We start from the raw sequence: 24,022 nt of genomic DNA on the forward strand, positions 1-24,022 counted from the left end.
GGAGCATTCGTCCCAACGACAGCATGGTCTCCGCGGGCCTCCCCCGCAGGCTTCCACTCATGCGCGGCTGGGCGTGCCTTTAGGGGCGCGACAAGGGGAGCCTTTCGGTGCATGGATTGGCTGACCAAGCCGATGAAACAGGTACGAAAGCGGCTGGAGCACGTTATCCTCGCCAGCTAACTCAGGCCAGCTTGGACTAACATCTCGACCAGCTTCCCCCGCCATCGGCTGGTCTCAGGAAGCACGCGATGGGAGTGGCCAAGCGTTAGTTACCTCGGTGCCGAGAGGTAGAGGAGGCTAGTCAGGATCAGGAAGCCGACTGTCGAGGTTCAGCCAAGTTGTCGAAGGACTTCGGGTTTCGAGGACACAGGTGTCTGGCCGCGATCCAAGGACAGGAGTCTCGCGACGGAACTGGATCGCGTGCAGATCGATCCTGAACAGCGTGGTGCGAACAAGTGACCAATCCTGGAGGCGTCGAGTGACAGTTACTCTCGTTGCCGCGATCCTGAGACCAGAGATCGCGTTCTCCCTTCGATCCTTCCGTCCGTTCGGTCTCCAGAACTGTTTCGATCAGTGTCTCTCGGTCTGGTGATTTACTCGTTTTGGTGAACGCGATTCTCGTAAGGGAGGGACACAGTGCTGTGACAGCGTTTGTTGCGTTTTGTGAGCGGAAACCTGGTAGCGCTGACGCGCTGAGATGACGGTGACCACTAACTTTTCGATGATGCGACCCTGCTTCACTGGATACCCCTTTCAAGGTGAGGATTGCGTTGGACTCAAAGTTCCTACTTCTCGTTTTACAGATGTTAAAAATCTCATCTCTGGAACAAGGATTTTCCAAACAGACGGTAAACGTTTTGTTTAGAGAATTAAATCTGAGGATCTTCTTGAGCAATCAGCGAAGTTAGAGCTGAATGAAGGTTCTTGGTTAAATAAATTTCTGATTAAAAAAAATCTGTGAACGGAGAAATCTCGTGAAAAAGTTGGGAGGGGTAGTAGGTTGCTTTATCATTGTGCAATATTCCGTCGAGGACCATTCAGAGATCAGAATTTTACAACCGACCTGGTGGCAGGAAGATCCTTCAGACTCGACCGACAGGATATCCTTAAGATTTTAAACGGGGCATTGATATATAACCTTACCTGACCCCAGAAGACCGGAACATTACCATTAATGACCACCATAAATAATGAAATTTTTCGAGTTTTGCCGTCGCTTTCGGAAATCTTGAAGGCGTGCTCGTTTCGACAGTTTTTTTCGTCGAGGTAAAAAATCTGTGGCCTGCAAACCCCCCCCCCCCCTCGACTTAACTTTTAAAATTACTTTGAAGGCAAAGAGAACTTTTGCATGGTGTAATGTTTGTACTGTCGATTTGAATACTTCATTAATCATCGTTTCCAGTTAGTAGTGTCAATAGTAAAATATAGTTACGCATCATTGAAATTTTCTTATCGATTCTGCCGCTCCGTTTTCAGTTTTAATTCTAATGGCAAACGAGGCAATTAGAAAATCCCGCATTCTCGCGATTCCCCCTGCAGAGTTTTTTTTCACAGACTATCCGGAAATCGAAAATCGACCGAGTAATCGTTGAGTTTGTTCGGTATTGTCGGTTCCCGTGGCCGGCAAATGTCCGATGCCGACTTCACCGAGCAACTCTCCACGAAAGTTTCAAGAATAGACTTCGTGACCCTCGTTTATTACCTCGTAAATTTCAATATTCTTCCGTGAAGTCGACTTTCCAACATGCCCGCTTGATCGCGACGACCTCGAGTCCGTTGAAAATTATTTAATTGAACGTCACATTAGAACCGTACTTTGAACGACAGATTATCGGTTAAAATATCCTAATATCCGTGTTACTCGTATTGGTTTCATTTACATTGTTCTCGAGTCGCGTTAATTAAAGAAAATCAAGTAACAGTGTATCGAAATCGTAAAGAATTCCAGAGAATGTTCGTGCCAATCTAAATAATTACCGTAGTAAATAATAGTAAACAGTCCCGGAGGAATTGCATTTCAAGCAATAAGGGACGATAATTAGACAGATTGGAAACGAAGTTAGAAGCAATTCTAATGCAAATGGGTACTCCGTATCTGAATTTTCCATTTACATTTGTTGCTTATGCGCTTCATGGATCATCATTTGTCACTGTCCAGCATTACGCGTCGAGCGCGCGAGTTTAATTGCAGCCGACAATTAGTCAACGAATCGTTTGTGCGACTTGTATGCAAAATGGAAGCGTTTAACGCTCCGGGAACGTGTAATTAAATATTCCTGGAAGATTAATAATGTTGCGGGCGCGTTTCTCGCAATTACGCGCGTTGCACTCTGCATCGGGTATCGTTAATTATTTTACTACATGTTGAAACGTTAAGACGTGAGAAGCAGGAGGGAAAATCTCGATTAACTTCTCGGAAGTTGCTTTCCTTTATCGACCGTTAATTGCAAAGATGGCTCGAGTCCGAGCTTTCGAATCATTTTCTTAATTATCTTCCACGGGCGTGACGATTACCAGTTTCCTACGATGTTAACGTTAATTAAATTTCAAATTTCGCGGCAACGCGATAAGCGATGTTACAGGAACGGCCGAAGAATGTAATTACGACGATAATCACCGTATTTAGAATTATAGCAGCAATTACAAACGTTCGTTATTTAATTCCTGTAGAAACACTGTTTAGATGCGCGTGCGCTTAGTTTTTAAGTAATTATGCGTATATTGTGCATGGAAATAATCACTAAAATTACGAATAAATGTGTATAATTAAATTTTCCAGCTGTGAAACATGACATCGTCGTTTATAAGACTGATATATGTCATAGGTCAGTATCAATTTCAATTTGTACTGATTTCAATTAATGAAACTTACCGAGAGTGTTTCAAATATAACAAAATGATATTTTCTTTTAAATATTTAATAAAAATGAAAGAGCTGGTACGCCTCTTTAAGACAAAACAAAGGGTACACTTTTCACTTCTCTATTAACGATACTATATACCCGATCGAAATTAATCTTCTACTATAAATAAAACAGACAATAAGCTTCAAGATAAAGTCCTTTATGTATATGTTAAACGCGAGAAAAGAAAATGGCGCTGCTCTGATCCGTAGCGTGTGCAGTACCCTGGCGGTAGAGTTGGGCAAATTTTATTCACGAATAACAAACACCTATTTTTCACTAATAATAATAATCAAATAATTAAATGGTAAATTTAGAAAAACTCAGAGACTAAAAAAAAATTCCCAACAAAATTTGAGAAGTCCAATTTTTAATATCGCTTCGATTGAAATTCAGATAATAGATTTTTTTGATTAAGTGAAGAGGGGGTTTAAGCCCTTGTAACTCCCTCCCCCACGTATCTGCTTCTGAACGTAGTATTAAAGAAAATTACAGCTAACGCGTCTCTGCAATTTGCACGAACGCTTTGGCCGTACCGAATAACATTGAGTTAGTATTTTACGATTAGAAAATTACAGACGTCGTGACACAATTTCTACGTAAGATATCAAATAATGCATGGCGGACTCCACGTCCATTTTGAACCGAATCTGAATTTCATTATTTCGCATTCCAATACAAGGATTTAGTATTTGTAAATTCTTTATTTCTTAGCGTTGTTAATTCTACAAGCTCGCTTAGTATTAATATTCCTATAGTTATTCATTAAAAGCTAGAACTTTACAACTCTAAAAGAATTTGCTGAGCCAGAATTAATCGAACTTGTTCCTCGTATCTTTTAATGCATTAGGAACACAATTTGGCAGTCTTATTTTGAGTAATTTTCAAAACGACTTGATAATCTATAAAATAACAAAAGAAAATTGACTCGAAAAGATATGTGAATTTGAAAGGAAAATTTCTTGCAATTGGACGTACAATAATACATATTAGAGTGGCTGGAATATATATATAAGTTAATAGTTTTTGGCAAATATAAAAATAGTGTAACTTAAAAATGACCATATCTAAATTTGCTAGGTTTAGTTGATAATATTACTAACTGATAATAACATCTATATAGCCATGTACTATATTTCCACCTACACTTGAATTTATATTCTCGTAGGAAATCTATTTTACAATGTGCCTACTTTTTTAAAATGTATGTCTTGAGAACATGCGTTAAATGTAACTTATGTCACGCATGCCTAGTTAGAAAACTCGTGACGCGAAAAAAGTCGAGCGAATTAGCGAAACAATTAGCAGCAGTTCTTTCGAGTACGAAAGGTTTTCGAAAAAAAAAACCGCGACCATTATCGCGTTCCGTTGTGGGTTTTTCGGGCCGTCGCGTCGGGTGCACCCGAGCCGGTGCATAACTCTGGTTATGCAATCGAGCACGGATTCTGCGCAATTGAAATCACCGTTTCGCTTATTTATTTTTATCCGTCGCTCTCGCCTACTTTTTTTTCTTTTCATTTTCGTTACGTGAACGACTCGCTGTTCGGTTCGTTCTTTCGTTCGTTCTTCTTCCCGCGTCAAGGTGATACGATTTCTCGCAGATCACCGTGGGAAACCGATCAGTTTCTAACCAGCAACAATGTTAAACAACAATGGAACCGTCGTTTGGAAAACCAAACTGCAAACAATCAAAGAAAAGGTCGAACAATAATAAACCGACTCAGACTTGGACACTACGAATCAACACATTCAAAACTATCGAACAACTAAATGACGTTGAATCGTGCAAAAAAAATTACAATTTTTAGAGGAATAGGAATCGTGCACAATGAATTATAAAAACAAAACCGAATTCTCATCCTTTTTCCCATGAAATTTTGAAATTTTCTGTCAGCAACTTTTACTATTAAAAGCGAGAAAATTTGATTTGTTCCAAATTAATACCGTGAATGTTCTGCAATAATGCTGCACAGTTTTTTCTGTTGAATTTATCGTTCCGACTTCGAGGAATGCGCCAAAAAACACTTGCCCTCAACGGATAGTATTGCATTTTAATTGCAACAAGTATTTAGCAATTTTTCTAGATTTTTATCAAAAGAAATTTCTTTACTTCGATAAAGCGTAAGAACAAGAATAGGAAAAGTCTTAACAATAAGATGAGGTATCAAAGACAACACATGTAAAAATATACTTGAATAATTGGAGATCTAGTACATTAATCGTGAAAATATCGTTTTCATTTTTATCGTTGAATCTTGGAAATTTTTCATACATACAATTCATCGTTGAAACTAATAGCGCCGTTGTATCCAACATGCGCTTCAATATCCAAAGAAGAAACAAATATATTCTATAAATCATTACAATTTATTCCTTCTGAAAATGGCCTGTAGCGGGTGCAATTAATTTCTTGCAATAACCAACGTTTCATAACGAATGTTTTCCTCGTGACAAGCATAACACCTTCGTTGTTCGTCATTCGCGTCTATTTCTTTCGAATTTATTCAGAGTCGTATATAATATAGATTTCTTTGAAACTTAAATTGTGAAACGTACGTTAAACGGTATTTGATAAAAATCAGTCGCTGGTAGAAAAACAAGGAAAACCGCAACTTCGTTGCGAAGATCGCGAAAAAATTTCAATTGCTAGAAGTCAACTCGACCGTGTGAATATTTTTTTTTAATCCCGGTAACTCGCGATTGATTATTGCGAAGCGAGTGGATCTGGTACAGGTATCGGTACGGTATCGAACAATTAGTAATAATAATTCTTTATTCTTTTTTTTCGTTTTCGTAACGTTTCGCATCGACGATCGGAGTTTGTGCTCGATCGTCGTTGGGAGACTCCGTTTTTCCTTTCATTACTGCGTTACAAAAATGAGTCACACGCGTATCAGAGTTTTTGCGCGTTCGATCGCGATCGATCCAGTTACCGTAATATTTGTCACGACTATTTAGTTAGAAGTTCGCCGTTTCACGCGACCGAGGAAAGAACAGCGCTGTTACGTTCGAATTAACGCTCGTGTTTCTGATTTCGTTTCAAGACTTTCGAGGAAAACGAAAAACTCGCCATTCAAAAGTTGGGTCCTGAGAACTTAAATTCTGGGGCATTAACAAATTATAGTAGTCGAAGAATTAAAGAATAGTTATCCCAAAGAAAATGAAATTTTCACTGCCAGCCAGATACATCGATCGTGAATGTTATCGAGTTGCTAATTGCTAGCTGTTGAAAAACACTAAGAAAGTACATATCTAGCTTCTTTATAAATCAACTTAACTTGAAAATAGCGAAGGCTGATTAGTTAATAATTCACCATCAAGCATCAATGTATTTTATAATTGCATCGCAACATCTGGTCCTCGCGTGTTTATCCTTCCTTATTTTTAAACTTCGTTTTCCATGTTTTCGAGAAAGTATGGCTAGTCTTATGTATGAACGTTTAATGACCAGGCTTGGAACGTTCACCTCGTCGACGCAGTTCAAGGAATTGGTGGAGATGACTCCGCGAACAATATCGAGGGAAAAGTAGCGAACATTAACGAGGGACTACTGTACTTGCAGCAGAAGCGTTACCTCCACAAACTTCCAAAGCGAGTAACATACTCAACATACTCTCGATTAGAATACCGTGCCATAACTTGATAATTCGCAACAAATGAAACGAAACGAACTGTTACGCAGTCTGATAAATTACGACCTGTGTCAGACATCGAACTATCCGAGTAGCACGGACAGAGACAACCGGCGATAGAATACACGATGAATAAATCGTATTGCATAGTTGCTTCGAATTCGATTTTCGTATACATTAAGCAGTATTCCCCAGAGAACTATTCAATTATTTACATGGAAACATATCCGATACAAACCATTCGTTGCTAGTCAAGGTAAAAATTGTCCTTTAATTATGAATATTTCTTCACAATTTCAGTGATTACTCGAATATAAAAATCTGTCGATTCCCGTAAGGGTTAAGAAGAAATCTTAATTGTCGTAATATTCGTCGATGTTTACATCGTCGTAAGCTCCCTTTTGCCTAAAGGCGTGTACTTAAGCGGAAATACCGGGGCAGAAGTTTGAATTAAAAAGGAAGAATAGAAAATTGCAAGGCAAATAGTTCGTTCCGATCATAATCGCATGACGCAGATCGCAGTCAGCCAGGCAAATTATACGCTATCAGTGTTGTGTACGTCGTAAACCCTTAGATTCATTGGTCTTATCGTTATTTATGGGACCATGTGCCAGCCAATAACTCTTTCCTTCTCGGCTGCCTCTCTTTCTTCCTCCTTTCCCCTTTCGTCCTGTTTCCCCTCGACAAGCAGGAAACACGTCGAGGTGAAGGTGGAACGATAAATCCAGGTTTCTCTTTATTCTCCATCGAGTAACTGTTCTCTCGCCTCGTTCGCGCGCGGAAACAAAAGGATCCGCGATTTCGTAAGTAGCCTTCGATCGACGAGTCCGTGTGCTCGCTCGGAAAAACAGCGGATCCTTTCGAAATCGTTCGAAGCAAGGGGTTGGAACAGGAGAATAAATTCCTTAATCGATTTCTGCTATTAAAACACGAGTCAATCTTTTCGAGGATAAATTGCTTCGATTCGAATAAAGAAAAATTCAATTGGTAAATTTCGTTCTTGATATTTATTTACAATTTCAATGGCTACTTCCTTATTTTTACCCCTGACGCTTTCTGTCGTCTGAAAATGGTAGTTCAACTCGTGTCCACGTTTTTAAATTAAATTTTCTGAAGCAGGTTTGACAATTGGAAACGAGCACACAATTTCTCATAGAGTTAATATTTTTTAGTTCCTCAGTGAAAATTCTTTGGACCGTTTTAATCGTTACATTCAGTTCGTTATTCTTTTAAAAACGATCGATAAATCCAAAGTTCGAAACTCTAATCGGTAAACGTTTTTACGGCTGGTAAATGAATCCTGTTCTGATTTCGACTAATTTCTGACGCAGATTTGGGATCGATACCAGGTCAGGGGCGCGTCAATCAGCTCGGCGGCGTCTTTATAAATGGACGCCCGCTACCGAATCACATTCGTCTGAAAATCGTCGAGATGGCTGCTGCGGGTGTCAGGCCTTGCGTTATTTCAAGGTAAACAAGCAATATTCGAACGTGGAATATATCAAAATATCATTGAAAAGTGGCTCGAAACATTTTAAGCTTGCAGTACTCGATAAATAAGAACGTCTTGCATTTCTATTTCAATACACAATTTTTTTATATACCTTTATTCATGCTTGTTCTATTATTATAATTAGTATCATCGAATATCGTATATTATTTGCATACGTTATTTCGCTTATTATTTACCCTAACGAGTGCTGTAAATCTGCGATGCATCGAACCACTGTATATTTCTCGTTTCCGGTTCTGTTGTTCGTGCAAAGAATTTAGACTTAATTGTTATTTTCCACTTGAACAGGCAATTGAGGGTGTCGCACGGTTGCGTCTCGAAAATTCTAAATCGATACCAGGAAACAGGAAGCATCAGGCCGGGGGTGATCGGCGGTAGCAAGCCGAGAGTAGCCACGCCGGAAGTCGAGGCCAGAATCGAGGAATATAAACGCGACAATCCGGGTATTTTCTCCTGGGAAATTCGAGACAGATTGATCAAGGAAGGAATCTGCGACAGGACCAGCGCACCGAGCGTTTCTGCGATCTCCAGGCTTCTCAGAGGCCGCGATCCCGAAGACGAGACGAAACTCGGCGATGGTAAATTTTACTTTCAATAATCACATTTCATTTTCATTCGAAATCTCGGTGCCCGATTCGAAACGTTAATTTATTCATTTTATGCCCCCATTAGAAACTCAATTTAAATATTATCAAACGATTTATAGATATTAATACGAGCTCGCTTTATTATTTTTATATTTAGTAAGACCTCCGGGAGGAACAGTTTTTGCGATGTAATCATCTCTAGCAATGGTCGCTGGTACATCTTGGACTAAACACAATTTTTAAAAAGACGAACATGATCCAGCCAAATAAAACTTCCTTCATTAATATTGAAATTGGAATTATTTTAATCGGTCCGGGTCGACTTGCAAAAATCCACGCATTTCCATTTAGACTTTCGCCTTTTGAAATTCAAGTCTGTGGTCGCAAAATTGCATATTAAAATGCTGCGATGTTTTCGCGAACGCTTTGACAAAAACTTCTTCGATCGAGAGCACGCTGGGCTCGTGTCTTTTCTCGGCCGCTCTGACCAAGATTGATGATCCACCTGAATCAGTGAATCAGCCTCTCGCAAATATTCCCGTGGCAGCGCCATCGTGCAAAATTAGATTATAACAACACACCGGCTCGTAATTTCGTCCTCGAGGCTCTCGTTACGCGAGGTCCCTCCAAATTGAATCGGCCATCTTTTTTGCGCCACCTAATTTTCTTCGACCAGAGTTTTGTTCATCGTGTTTATACAAGTGATTTGATTTACGGTTCCTATTGTTAACGTCCAAACTTTGTACATCGTACGTGCATTCGACGTATCATCGAGACACGGGATAATTTCGTTTCGTAAATAAATTTTCAAATCGTGCGAGAGGATCTCTGGATCCTCAAAGCGACGTTGGTGTTCGAATTTTCGAAATCGAGTTGCGCGCGTTGCACGACTCGTTCGAAAAATTCATCGACAAAAAGCATGTCCGCGATAAAAGCGACTATTAGAGTAAAACAGCATCCTGCGCGGGTAATACTCGATCCCAAGGAAAATTATAACGCTGGGAATTACGAGGCAGATCAAAAGTGGAGCTTAGCGAAGTAGTTCGCAGTTAATTCGCTACTCGAAGCTGAAACTTTGCTCCGTGGCTCTTTAATCATCGCGGAGGATTCGAAAAAGTGTTCCTTAGTTACCGTATACCAACTTCCCCCTAATTTATTTCCAACTTTAACTCAACTTCGCGATATAAAGTTCCGGGAGCAATTCGATCGGGAAAGATTTTGCGTTCGAAATTGCGGCGATAAAACGCTAACAGGGCCGTTCACAAAGTTCCAAGCTTACAATGTTATTTCTCTTGTATCATTTACCTGGGGCTACAGTTACGTCTCGCTATCGATCAAGAACTGTTCTGGACACGTTTAAAGTCTCCACTTTGGTAAAGAGAATTGTTCACTGTCACGAAACACGGGCTTCTCGTAACTCGGCGTATTATTTTGTGATACACGATAATGCAGAATATGGAAATTGAAATAAATTGACGGTGATTCAATGGCGGATTGATTATCGAAGCAAACTAGCTCGAAAGGATTTAAAAAGATTTGCTCCATTCACGTGTCGCGTATACTGTATCTCGACTCGTGTGTAGGAATTTTTGCTTTTTGTCAAGTCGATTCGCCCTCCTCCCTTGGTGCATAGCTCAATGTACAACGTAATAGCCGCGACCGATCCGGAATAGGAAAATTGAGAAGTCGGACTTAGTAGCGAGCAAGCTCGCGCGCACGATCGCCACGATGACACGCCCCATCAGCTGGCCGTTAGACCACCAAGGATTCGAGCAGGATCTGAAAAAACGATGAATGAATAAATTAAATGCTCGCGCATTAATCAGCCTCGCGTTTCTCGATCTTGGAAATTACCGGTTCTCGTTCGCCGCGGCGAACAGTCGGTAGCCGGCGCCGGCTCTGTAATTTTCTCGCCGCCCGGTACATGCCCACGTGCACACGACCGAATGTTCGATAGGTGGTGTCGAGATTCACGAAAGGATCTGGAAATCCTTTGGTAGAACGGTCCTGCTCCATTTATTGCAATTTAATTTAATCCTGTATCGCGTAACGCAACTAATGGGGAAACGAAACGGAATAAAAGAAAATTCTGCACTAGAAAATTCGTTGTTATAATTCAAAATTAACTTGACGAATGCCAAATTATTGTTTGTTTTTTTTCGAAAACCGATGCTCTGTCAATGTTGTCGCAATATTGCAATATTTATGCATTCGATAATAATTTTTATAAAAGATATAATGCTTCGAGTCGAATTAGATAGAAAGAAGGTGTAAAATGGGACGGTTTTTCTCTTTGGAACAAATTAAACTAAACTAAAATATATAGTAATTATGGTAAATAGAAGGAAATATGTTTCGAAAGATATGTGATATAAACCATCACAAACGAAATCCTGCTATTTAAAATATAGTTAGTTGTTAAAATTATCATTTTATTATCATGAATCTAATTGTTTGTTTCGAAAGTGCAACAAACGTGGAGTTTCTCACGATTCGGTTTCGTTTCCACCCCCTTAACGACAAGACAAATGAAACTTGTACCGATGGCAGTGGTTTGCTGTGGGATCGTTCGAAAATTCTCGTCGGCGAAGATGAAAGAGCAAAACGAGAAGAAACTGCCCTGTAGATTTGTAAGTCGATCAGCCCGATGGTCGGCCGCCCTTTCAAAACAAAAAGAGGAGGGCAAAAACAACGGAGGGGTGAGAAACTTAAAAAGGCCCACCGACCATTGAACGCTTTTAGTTGTCAAACCACCGAGAAAATACAGTTCTTACGTTGCCCTTTCATTCGCGGGGAGAAATGAACTTCTAAAAATTGCAAACAAATGCTTATCCTTTGGAATATTAAATCTTTACCGAAATTTTTAAGCGACGCTTGTTCTCGTTTTTCCAGTTGTCGAAATCGATCGAATTTAAGAGCTTTCTACGCGACTGAAAATGAAAATATAACGCAAAAAAATAATTGATCACCGATGAGCGATAAGGGGTTAAAAGAAAAAACCACACGTGTCGTGTCTTCATCGATGTCTTCCGATACATGTTGTAGAGTTGCGTCGAACGAGCAACCTAGTAATCTCTCAACCCCTGGCGGTAATGTCGGGGTTCGAAAGTTTGGTAATTACTAGCCGGTAGCGGCCGGTTAGTCCCATGAAAGATATAATTTTTGTCGTGATTTTATGAATTTACCGCGTTCGTCTTCTGCAAACCATTTAAACGGAACAAAACTTCACCGAAAGAACGATATTTCACAATTCCCAACTAGAGAAATTAATTAAGGGGTTACTGTTCTATACATACTGACAAAAGTATTCCCACAGGATAATATTCAGAATAAAAATATGATCAATGTTTATTTTAAACGCCCTAAACTGGTACAAAATAAATAACAAAATAATAATTTATTATTAGCCTTCTAGTGTCTTTTTGAGGTCTCTACTAGTTGAGTTTCATTAGTAATAGTTTCTTTAAACGTTTATGCAACTCACATTCCATGCATGCTCAATTAGATTTAAATACCACAATAACAAAACAGGAAATTTCACTGCGTTATTGGCATCAATTATATTATAATTTTCCATTCTTTTTTAATATCTTGAACCAAGTTTATAACAGAGGATTCAAATTCATTTATTGAAATTTTGTCAACAAAATCTATGAATTTGCAATTCTGAAATATCCATGTAAATGTTTGGTCGCTGTTGGGGCGTTGATAACAATAATAGTAATTAAGAAAAGGAAGAAGGTGTTGGGAAGCGCGGAAGCTCGCGAAACGACCGAAACGAGCCGATGCAAGAAAGGAAAAGGAAGAAACGGTCCGTCCGGGAATAGAGTCCGTGTCGAATGGGCATCAACGCGGGGCGTCCCGGCGTCAGGCGTCGTCGGCCGATTAGTCGCGGCCCGTGTAAAGCCACTCGACAATTTCAAGACGCACCGAGGCCATCGGCGGAAGAAACAGGCTTCGTTCTTTTTTTTTTTTTACGCGCGTGTGTCGTCCGTCTCTGCATTTGCGGCCGCGATGATGAATCTACGATAATCTAAAAATGTGACCGGTCTGCGGCTTTTTGCGTTTCACCCTCTTTCGAATTCCTCGCGCGAACGAGGAGAAACGCTGTCACGAGAGGGAAAATAATAGAAACAGTCGCGTGTCCAGGAATTCATTTTTTAGTCTCGTCGAAACAGGAGTCTCTGTTTGTCTGGATAAGTGATCGACTCGGTTGAATTCGCCGCCTGAACGTGTAAAAATCACGATACGCCCCTGTACATAAACGTTATATTTACGCTACGATAACCATTTTTTAATCAAAGTAACGATTGCATCGCGTTTCGAAAACAATACAGAGAGGGAATGACTCAGGAAAAAAGAGCCTTGCAAACGAATCGAGTGTGAAATAACCAATGCGACGCGAGTCGGAGACGGTTCCTTTTGAACTCTGGCACGGCAAAACAAACCATAAACGAGGACGTGCGTTCGCCCGGTGAGACGGGGTTAGGCAGGTGACACGAGCATGGGGAAATTAATAGTCGTTAGACACGATCTCGTAATTTGGTCCGCCTTATCCGTGTATTGACACCCCGTTATTTCTCGACTTTCTGTTATTTTGTTGCTACGTTCCGCGGCTCCGATAACCAGCGAGATGTTAACGCAAAACAGGCAGGAAATTTAGCGTTGTGAATCGCTCTTTCCTGCCTCATTAAGACGCTGCTACGAGAAGTTGAACCGCCATGAAACAGAGAAACATCGAAATGCAACCAAACTTTATTACAAAGTATACGTTCTATACGTTCAAACGATTCTGGAAGCCTTAATTAATTCTTCTATCTGTCGATATTGAAAAATGTCTCTGTTAGAAGTAAATACACTCGATGGTACTTCTATCGTTAAAATTTGTCTCATTCAGAAAAATGGGGCATCTCCTTCCTAATCCTTGTTAACTAGATCTCACATAATAAGAGATTGGGAAGTATTTGACCCTCCGCTAAAGAAACCGATGAAACGTTTATCCTAGTTGCGCTATTATTAAAAATAAACATCGAAGGTTCGTTCTGCTTCCAGGCAAAACTAGTTCCGGATCCGATTGCGAGAGTGAGCCAGGAATCCCTTTAAAAAGGAAGCAGCGTAGAAGCAGAACGACCTTCACTGCTCACCAACTGGACGAGCTCGAAAGAGCTTTCGAGAGGACCCAGTACCCGGACATATACACTAGGGAAGAACTAGCGCAGAGAACCAAGTTGACGGAGGCCAGGATCCAAGTTTGGTTTAGCAATAGAAGAGCGAGACTCAGGAAACAATTGTCGTCGACCACGTCTGGCGGTTACGTTAGTTCGGTAGCTTATCCCACGGCTTCCTACGTTCTCCATCCCCCAGGAGCGCCTCATCCTCACGCTGCAGCTACGGTTCCTCCAAGTCATCCGCACCCTCATCCTCATGGACAGTCTCTGCCAGACACTACGTTCTCGTCCAGTCAAGGTGAGAAAATTATTATCGTTGAACGAGACTTCTAAGTGCAAGCTATGCCATAAGAGCGTTTACAACGTTTCACCAGTAGGGGGAAATAATTTATCAATATAAAGCAACAAGACAAGTAATATTATTATAACAGTTGACTGAAACTTTGGTTAAACTTTGGTAGAGAATTTGAGCAGATCATTAGGTGTCTTTCACAGCTACAACGCCGAATCCAGTCTTCTTTGTTGCTTTCTAAACAAACCACACAAATGGTTTCCAAGTTTCATTCTCGTAGTTTGAATGATCTGGTTTTCCTGTATTTTTTGTTCTCTTTCTTTTGTTTACTTTCACATTTTCTTGCTCTCGTGTCGATTCTCTTTTCTTGGCGTTAGGTAAAAGAGATACTTTCAGAATTATTTTGTAAATATTATCAGCAAAACTAGTAGATGGCTGCACGTCTGACTTTCTGACGAAACGTTGTGACGCTTTGTTACTGTTGCTCGAAGAATATCCCGATTAATTGAAGTTTCTCTCAGTTCCAGAGCTATACTCCTCGCATCACAGCACGATGTCTCATCAACTGACGCCGGATTCGGCTCGTTTATCTTCTTCCGTCGGTTCTACTCCGAGTTATGGCTTGCCACCATCGGTAACTTACCCAAGCTCGCTTTTACCTGCGACGTCCTCGACCAGTATGAGCCATATGACCCACCAGGGATCACCTGTGGCACCTGCATCTTCGTCGGCTTATCAGCAACCCAGCAGCCATCAGCTACCACCGACTCCTAACTCGTTGGTTACTATGATGGGACCAAATTCAGGCAACTCGAACCCATCGTCCGATCAGTTGACTTCGTCGGATCTTCCGATAAGCTCGGTGTCGCCGGTGCAGCAACAGCAACAGCAACAACAAACTAGCCAAGGTAACACATCGCCCTCATGGAACCTTCCAATCTCCAGCGGTAGTAGAATCGGACTGCCCAGTCCACCCTCGAGCCTGCAACAACCCCACGTGCACCCCACTCATCCCCATCAGGCATTCGCGAGCCATTATAGCGCTCAGAGTTTTCAGCAACCCCCTAGACCAGCACCTCACCAACCTTTTTATAGTTGGTACTGAGATGACGTGTACGTTGGAATACAGTGGAACCTTGGTTAACCGGCTTCATCCAAAATCGAAATAGTGGTGGAATATTTTGTAACGCAACTCTGCCAACTGACTTGGTTCGAAACGGTTCGAACAGTGTCGTTTTTTTTTTCTTATGCATTCAGAGTTCTGAGCACTCGTATTTAAACCCTCAATTGATAGAATGTAATCGAAACGAGTTCCACTGCAATAAATTTTGACAATATTAGAAAATGAACTGGCATACATAAAAGTACGAAACTGCAGAACATCGAGGCAGATAATTAATTTACATGCAAAGTACAAATCTGCTATTGTAGAAGAGAGAGTCATTTAAAAGGTAATAAATCGAATTATGATATACAGATGTATATCGTACATACTGTATACAGATATACAGATGTTCCTGAGAAGAGTATTGATACAAACATAATTACCTATTTAGTTAAATAAGAATCTTATTCTACCAATTGGGGGTTAAAGGAACCACCAAAGTAAGCACAGGCGTATAGTTATTGATAATAAATACATATTTGTGGATATAAGGTTTGAATGAATCGATCTACAGTAGAATAACAGTTAAGGTAGTTCGATAAATCGGTGATATCTGTAAAATATTTGATTATAGTTCTGATTACGTATCTGTGTATTGGAAATTCGGAGAACCAATATCACTGTCATTGGTGTTCTACTATATTTACGAATATTTGAATTGTATTCGACTATGTTTTTAGCAAACATGGCCCTCTGTTGTAGATAATAGGCAGTCTGTAGATGTAGTTATTTATTTAAATATTTTACGAGAGGCAACAATTGAGAATGAAAATGATATTCTGTGTGTCGTATCGAATGTATGAGCAAAGGACTGAACAATGTAAGTTATTATAGGTTGTAATCGAAGTATGTTTAACTATATTTATTTTAATCTTTCACGAGAAAAATTAAGCAAAAAACAAATGGAGAAGATTGAGAAGAAAGAATTAAAAAGAAATCATATTTACATTTTGGTAAAGGTAAAATGTAAAGAAAATTGTCAATTACAACATTTTTTTAGTAGCCATATACTTCAACTTTTCGTATAGAATCTTATACGATAGTATTAAAATTGGAATCATAAAAGAAAAGAATGTTTTATACAAAAGAAACAGAATTTAAATGACAGTTTATTTCCAGCTGAGAGAAACAATTGCTTCGAAGAACTGGTGTAAACTAGGCCAATAAATCCATTTAGTATTTAAGTTTTGAATGTAGGTCAATAATGTAATATCGTTGTATAAAAGTTAGAATAATTATCTTATAAAAATCTTCCTTGTCTTGGGGACGAACGGGTCCAGTGATTGTATTTATATTTACAGTCGAAAAATGTAAGTATTAAAGTTAAAATTGGCAAACACTGTCCATGTTTGAAGACAGTTTGCAGGCAACTGTCACGAAAGTAACGCGAGAATTTGTCACTTGTAAAAATTGTACATTTCCTTACTTTATGTAGCTTAAATTAATACTGTAGGTAGTTAATTGTACAGTGTACATATTTACTTTCTTTATTCTCGGTTTTCGGGTTCTCCTTCGTAATGTTCTACTATTATGTTCTGGTGTGTAATACAGTGCGACCAAAAATTTATTAAAAGTGTAAATAGTAGATAGTTCTTAGGTTTGCAATTTTGATTAAGAATTTTATTTTGAACGTTTAGCGATAATTTTCTTATAGAGCAACTAAAATAATCAATTGATCGACTCGATTAATAATAAACTGATAATCGATAATTCGAACATATAATTAATTGCGAGCCAATGTTTAGTTATCGAAGATGCTATTAAATTGAAATTAGTAAATCGTTGGTTTAATTCTCGGACGATAAACCTGGGTCGTAACAGACCCATACTAAAGTCCCATACAAATTTTGTAAGATGGGAAGAACAAGGAAATATATTTACAATTTATAAACTAATAATATTTATTATAATTGTCTCATTTATTACATAGAATTTTTATTTTGCGTATAGACGGTGCATTTCAAAATATCTTTGCACATTGTTATCCCATTATTCAGTGAATCTTCAACGTTGCGATTGATTTTAGTTCTCTAATTATTCGGTGATTTCGAATATCTCTGAAAATTTGCTTTCTATAGAAAACTCGCTTGTTTTATCGTAACTGGTCAACGCCCATCAGAAACAATGTTAAGTATCGGTTAAAAAGTGACACAGGTTCGTCTACCGAGGGTTAAATACGAGTCAATGGGAATTAATAAATTATGAATCATGAGAAACATTGTCTGCTCAATTGTAAATTTTTAATTTCGACTTTTAAAAAATTTTACTGTATATTATTATGATATTTCAACGAATACATGTCGTATTAAATATTCTTAGGAATGCGCACGATCTATGAATAAAGTTTTGAGAAAAAAAATAAGTATGTAATCGTATTACAAAGTGCCGATTAATTGAATTCGCGCGACATCGCAATAAGTCTTTTCTTATTTAACAATCAATGATGAATTTCGTTTGAAGCTGTTATAAAGTGAAAAAAACCCCATAAAAGTGATTTTCAAACGACGAAACGTGGTGGTACTGAAGACATTTGAGGGATGTCACGCGATTGATAGGACAAGTTTCTTTATAGTCCTTAATCTTTAATAGTGAATCTAGCTTCTATAATATTAAATATGAATCCCATTAATCCCGTAAATTGTGTTCATACGCTCAATTATACCAAATTTGGCCACACTGATTTGGTAAAACTGAGTGCAGGGAGTTTCGGCTAGTGAATTTAAAATGGCGCTCACACGCTAAACCATTGACTAACGCCATCTGGCGTAGGATAGGACGAGTCGGATTGACATTGTTGGCACAGTCGACTCTAGTACGTTGATGTGGCATCGAACGCTGTTTTTAATTTACTTATATTCGAGATTTTACACGATCGTTCTCGTCAAATAAGAAATAAATTGCAAACACCATGGGACGTAAGAAATGTGAAGTTATAGGATGTACGTTGGAGAGCACGAGGCTTCGAGCATTTCCTAACATCGTAACAGAAAGGGAACGATGTTTAAAGTGGATAGAGGCATGCGGCAATCCAGAATTGTTGTGCAAGAATGTATATAAGGACAAGAAAATTTGTGACGAGCATTTCGAAAATCGCTTTAAATTACAAAGCCATTTAAGCAAATCTGCTGTACCTACTCTTCATTTACCAGGTATGTATACATATAAAAGACTTGTAATAAATTATGCATTGGCAGATAAATTGTAATAACTTGTGGATGAATTATACATTTACAGAATACAGAGATTTGAACATTTTACAACAGAGAACAATTGAAACAACAGAGACAGTGGTAGTTATGAATACAGAAGTACATACTGGTAAGTAAATATGGAAATATATACCTATAGAATACACATGTTAATAAAATAAAATTCATAGTGTTTAATGATTTTTTAGGCATTTGTGTGCTAGCATTGTTCACTTCTTAATATTGAGGCTTTTATGTTTAATCTATGTTTGTTTGAAAGTATTTTAATGTTTCACAAGCATGCTGTTAATAGTATCCGGTAAACCTAAAAACCTCAATAATGAGAACCATAGTGTTTATAATATTAAATTGTATAACTTGTAATGTAATAATACACCATATTTTTGGTAATCATTTACAAGAAGTCATATTTTATTGATTTTCACGATTTTTTAATATGTTGTAGAACTCAATATTTTGAGTAATTTTTACATATAACTGTCACTCTGTTTTACTTTCCAAGATATTTGCAAAAAGTTATTCCTACTAATATATGGAATTCTATGTATAGTTTTACCTTGGTTGCATTTTTAGAATTAGGCAGAGTTTTCAAAGTCATTACCATGTTACTTTTGATGCAGTGATATATGATAGGGTTGAAATTTGTAGTATTCGCGAAATTCTACATTGACTAACATCACTCTCACATTCAAGCTGTCTTGCATTGACATGATGGTCTACTGTTGTTAGACAGAGTTTAAAATTCGCGGTCTTGACGTCATGCTTCTATTGGTCACATGCACGCTCCGATTACGTGTTTCTTCCTTCGTTATTCATATGCAGAGATGCCAGACGGAGCCCCGGGTGGACCGGAGACACCTTAATTCCACTTTTTCACACTCTGTCAGATCACGCGTACGTGAGCTCGTAGAGTTTCAGAGAGTCGACAAAGGCAAACTGACACATGCCCTTTTTCTCGATTCTCCGAAGCTGCCCAAAGTAATTTCGCACCGTCTCGTGGGAGTCGAGAGAGAAAGGCTCACATTTGCCTTTTCGTAATGTACATATCAATCATACGAAAAAGTTAAATTAACAATTTTTCAATCCATTATATTTGGCACGTGTTTCCCGACAAGCTTGGGCATTCTGGCCCTTGACAGCGGTATAATCCATAATAAAGTAACATGTACTTCTGAATTTTCGTACAGGCCTCTGCTGACCATTGCTGACCGCTCCTGATACTTTTGACAATATATAATGATTGCTACTGACTGCTGCCAAGCCTCTGCTGATCTCTGCCTGCATGTGTTGGTCTGTGCTTGCCTCTGCTGGCCTCTACTTGCTTCTGCTGACCACTGCTTACCATTCCTAATACTTCTGACAACGTATGACGATTACTACGTATTACTGCTTGCCCCTGCTGGTCTCTGCATGCCTCTGCTGGCCTCAGCTGACCACTACTGACCCTTCCCGATACTTCTGACAACGTATAACGATTACGACTGGCTACTGCCAGCTTCTCCCAATCTCTGCTGACCACCGCTTATATTTCTGACAACGTATAACGACTACTACTGACCTCGGCCTGCCTCCGCTGGACTCTGCTGACCGCTACTGACCACACCTGTTACTTCTGACAACGTATAACGATCACGACTGGCTACTGTTGGCCTCTCCTAGCCTCTGCTGGCCTCTGCTGACCACCGCTTATATTTCTGACAACGTACAACGATTATTACTGACATCTGCCAGCCTCCGCTGGCCTCTGCTGACCGCTGCTGACCACCTCTGATGCTTCCGACAACATATAACGCTTACTACTTGCTACTATTCGCCCCTGGTGATCTCTGCTTGCCACTGCTGGCCTCTGCTGACCACCGCTTATATTTCTGACAACGTACAACGATTACTACGACTCCTGCCTTCCTCTGCACACCTCTGCTGGCCCCTGTTGACCACTGCTGACCTTTGTTGACAACTCCTGACACGATGTATATGTATCAAAGCTTTGTATAATGTAAATCTATGGCAATAAATAATATAATTGCAAAGAATTCTATGTGTTCTCGTCACTTTTACCTTTCTTTTCTTCTCCCCATTATTCCCTTAGTGATAAGAAACCGTTTCTCTACTTAAAACTGGAATTCCAAAGTGTCCGGAGCGTTTTCTGAAATGCCGGTGACCTTGACCCACTTTCGAAACTGGGTCAAGGCCAAATCCCGATTCCCAAAGCGCCCGGAATTTTTCTAAGATTCGAATGGCCTTGACCTACTTTCGAAATTGGGTCAAGGCCATCCGGATTTCCAAGTCGGCCCGAGGATTTCTGAAATTTCGAATGGCCTTGACCCACTTTCGAAATTGGGTCAAGGCCATCCGGATTTCCAAGTTGGCCCGAGGATTTCTAAAATTTCGAATGGCCTTGACCTACTTTCGAAATTGGGTCAAGGCCAAATCCGGATTCTCAAAGCGCCCGAAATTTTTCTGAGATTCGATGGCCTTGACCTACTTTCGAAATTGGGTCAAGGCCATCCGGATTTCCAAAGCGGCCGGAATTTTTCTAAGATTCGAATGGCCTTGACCCACTTTCGAAACTGGGCCAAGGTCAAGGTCAAATTCGGATTTCCAAAGTTCCCGGAACATTTCTAAAATGCTGGTGAACTTGCGAAGAAGGTGGTACGCATCTTATAGGTAAGAGAATGATTTGGAGAGGGAAAGGACGGTAAAAAATGATGAGAACACATAGAATACTTTAAAATTATATCATTTATTGTCATAGATTTACATTATACAAAACTTTAATACATATAAACATATTATATTATATTACATCATGTCACAAGTTGTCAGCAACGGTCAGCAGTGGTCAGCGATGGTCAGCTGACGTCGGGAGATGTTGGCAGAGGCCAGCTTAGGTCGGGAGATGCTGGCAGGGGTCAGCAGAGGCTGCCAGTAGCCAGTAGTAATCGTTGTACGTTGCCAGAAATATAAGCAGTGGCCAGCAGTGGTCAGCAGCGATCAGCAGAGGCATGCAGAGGCAAGTAGAGTCCAGCAGGGGCAGGCAGTAGCAAGTTGTAATCGTTACACGTTGTCAGAAGTATCAGAAATGGTCAGTAGCGGTCAGCAGAGTCCAGCGGAGGCAGGCAGAAGTCAGTAGTAATCGTTATACGTTGTCAGAAATATAAGCGGTGGTCAGCAGAGGCCAGCAGAGGCTGGGAGAGGCTAACAGTAGCCAGTCGTAATCGTTATACGTTGTCAGAAGTAACAGGAGTGGTCAGCAGAGGCCAGCTTAGGCCAGGGGACGCTGGCAGAGGTTAACAGAGGAAGGCAGGAGTCGTAGTAATCGTTGTACGTTGCCAGAAATATAAGCGGTGGTCAGCAGAGGCCAGCAGTGGCAAGCAGAGATCACCAGGGGCGAATAGTAGCAAGTAGTAAGCGTTATATGTTGTCAGAAGCATCAGAGGTGGTCAGCAGTGGTCAGCAGAGACGAGCAGAGGCATGCAATGGCAAGCAGAGATCAGCAGGGGCGAACAGTAGCATGTAGTAATTGTTATACGATGTCAGAAGCATCAGGGGTGGTCAACAGTGTTCAGCAGAGGGCAGCAAAGGCATGCACAGGCAAGCAGAAACCTGCAAAGGCAAGCAGAGACTTGTAGGGGCATGCAGTAGTAAGTATTAATCGTTATACATTATCAGAAATACCTGCAGTGGTCAGTAGCGTTCGGCAGAGGCCAGTGGAGGCAAACAGAAGCAAACAGGGGCCTGCAAAAGGATAAAAACCATATTGAATTACCACTTTCGTGTAATGCATATCGCAAGCATGTACTTTTAACAATCGATAAATTGAAATTAAGTAGTACGTCCAGATAATGCTATGCGTGATTCGGTGTTTGTTAACATTCAGTAAATACGCTTGAACGATTAAAAGATCGATATCAACAAGATACCAACGAGCAATGTAGACATATAATTTAAATGTACAAGTGATTTTGGAATGATATTTATTTATAAGTCATTATATATGTGACGGAAAGCTTTATCAAAATATACGTAAAAGCTGATATGTATTATTCTATTTAAAAAGCAAGCATACCGTCTGAAATGGCGCTGTTGCGTTGCTCTGGAGTTGGTAATGTAGTTGTATTAAGGAAGTTGTCGATATGTCGGTGTTTTAGGTCTGGTCGGTAAATGCATGTGTCTCGGATCTGCTGTCGATAAGAATTGCTCAAGATCGATGGTCGATAATGTAGGGGCGACTTGCCTGCTGTAGCTGCATACGTGCTTCGATGGGTTTCGTCGGTATGGCGATGAAGTTCGACGAAGAAGAGCAACAAGTTCTTTTAGGCGTCTATCGTTTGACAGTAAAATTCGAAGTTCCATTTACGTAGGCAAAGGTGCCTGCCACCACTCATTCTGGCCGAGCTTCGATGCTGACCTAGACCAAGAAGATAATGGAGTTTACCAGCAAAAGGGTACCTACTACTCTTCACCCTGGCCAAGCCATCGATCGCCCTTTCACATTCTTAGATTACTAAATTCATTAGATAAAGGGAAGTTCCTTCGATCTCCTAATTTAGTTCTGCCAAACAACTGGCAAGAAATGAGCAATTTCCAAAATAGAAATCAAGAGTTACTTTAAGAACAGAAAAGGTAAACGATAGCTTGTAAGATCTCCAAAAATTTAACATTTAAATTGTAAAAGTTTGTATAACTGTGATTGTAATAAAAATTATAAAGAAGACGAATTTTCCTTATTATTTGTTTAGTTTGCTAAACGTGAACGAAAGAATTGATATTATTCAGTGTCGATTATTTTCACTTGAAATCGCGAACATTCCTGGATCATATGTAAATAGATACGTGTGCAAAATGTCAAGATTATCAGACTTACATGTTTTTTGTAAAAGATAAAGTCCTTAAGAAAGCTAATAAAATGAAACTCTAGGCTGGAGTACCTCCTTAAAGACAAATCGAATAAAGTCGTTCTTCGAAAAGCAGCAGAACGAAGATCAGAAAGGTGGTAGAAAAGCTAAGTGTCGCGAGTGGCCTGGTCGACGAAGACACGCGGTCACGTAGCGTGGTGCACAAATATACACATAAGAGTACCTGAAGGGCGTTTTCTGCACTCCATCGAGAATGCCTTTAACGTCCCTCGTTGGGGGATAAAAGGCTCGCACATGCACGGAACGGCGTGTTTATCCATGTTCTTGTCGGATTCCTTTTCCATGCCATTTAAGCCGTTGCTATTTTCCGTCGCTTTTCGGTGTTGCTGCAACGATAACTGCGACGTCGAGTTTGATGGGACAGAAATCGTGATTATCATTGTCAACTGTAAAAAAAAAAATTGAAAAGATATAACAATTCTAACTACAAGATAAACTTTCATCGAATTTCATCTTACAAGGACGTTTAATAAAATAAAAAATTTTTCAGTGGTTGGATAGCAAGTTTCCAGAACAATGAATCAGTAGAACTTATTATAATATTCGAAACAAGGTAAGAAAATATTCGTAAATCAAGGAATAGTAGAACGCAATAATGTTTGAAATCTTTTCAAAAATTCGGAACTGACTTTCA

General features: G+C 39.7%; 3 protein-coding genes across 5 annotated transcripts; 2 read left to right on the top strand and 1 right to left on the bottom strand.

The window, feature by feature from the left end:
- Positions 1-338: 338 nt before the first annotated feature.
- Positions 339-17,429, top strand: LOC143343184 (segmentation protein paired). Of its 2 annotated transcripts, XR_013079931.1 has the most exons (6): positions 339-758; positions 7,867-8,005; positions 8,337-8,626; positions 13,688-14,101; positions 14,617-15,546; positions 15,621-17,429. XR_013079931.1 is itself a non-coding variant. In XM_076767797.1 (5 exons), the coding sequence occupies exons 1-5, from the start codon at positions 698-700 to the stop codon at positions 15,198-15,200; spliced, it is 1,488 nt and encodes a 495-aa protein (XP_076623912.1). In that variant the 5' UTR covers positions 339-697; the 3' UTR covers positions 15,201-17,429. The 2 variants fall into 2 exon arrangements, 1 of the variants encoding a protein (XP_076623912.1); XM_076767797.1 differs by having other exon boundaries at positions 14,617-17,429.
- A 607-nt stretch (positions 17,430-18,036) lies between these two features.
- LOC143343322 (uncharacterized) lies at positions 18,037-22,760 on the top strand. 2 transcript variants are annotated; one of them, XM_076768110.1, is made up of 3 exons: positions 18,037-18,409; positions 18,495-18,578; positions 22,621-22,760. In XM_076768110.1, the coding sequence occupies exons 1-3, from the start codon at positions 18,169-18,171 to the stop codon at positions 22,713-22,715; spliced, it is 420 nt and encodes a 139-aa protein (XP_076624225.1). In that variant the 5' UTR covers positions 18,037-18,168; the 3' UTR covers positions 22,716-22,760. The 2 variants fall into 2 exon arrangements, with proteins under 2 accessions (XP_076624225.1, XP_076624226.1); XM_076768111.1 differs by lacking the exon at positions 22,621-22,760 and adding an exon at positions 19,657-20,463.
- On the bottom strand, positions 22,741-23,779 carry LOC143343323 (uncharacterized). Its single transcript, XM_076768112.1, has 2 exons — positions 23,552-23,779; positions 22,741-22,880 (listed from the first exon to the last, which is right to left on the bottom strand). The coding sequence occupies exons 1-2, from the start codon at positions 23,766-23,768 to the stop codon at positions 22,786-22,788; spliced, it is 312 nt and encodes a 103-aa protein (XP_076624227.1). The 5' UTR covers positions 23,769-23,779; the 3' UTR covers positions 22,741-22,785.
- Between the last annotated feature and the right edge of the window lie 243 nt (positions 23,780-24,022).

Source organism: Colletes latitarsis, chromosome 7 (assembly GCF_051014445.1).
Source record: "Colletes latitarsis isolate SP2378_abdomen chromosome 7, iyColLati1, whole genome shotgun sequence".
Classification (NCBI taxonomy): Eukaryota; Metazoa; Arthropoda; class Insecta; order Hymenoptera; family Colletidae; genus Colletes; species Colletes latitarsis.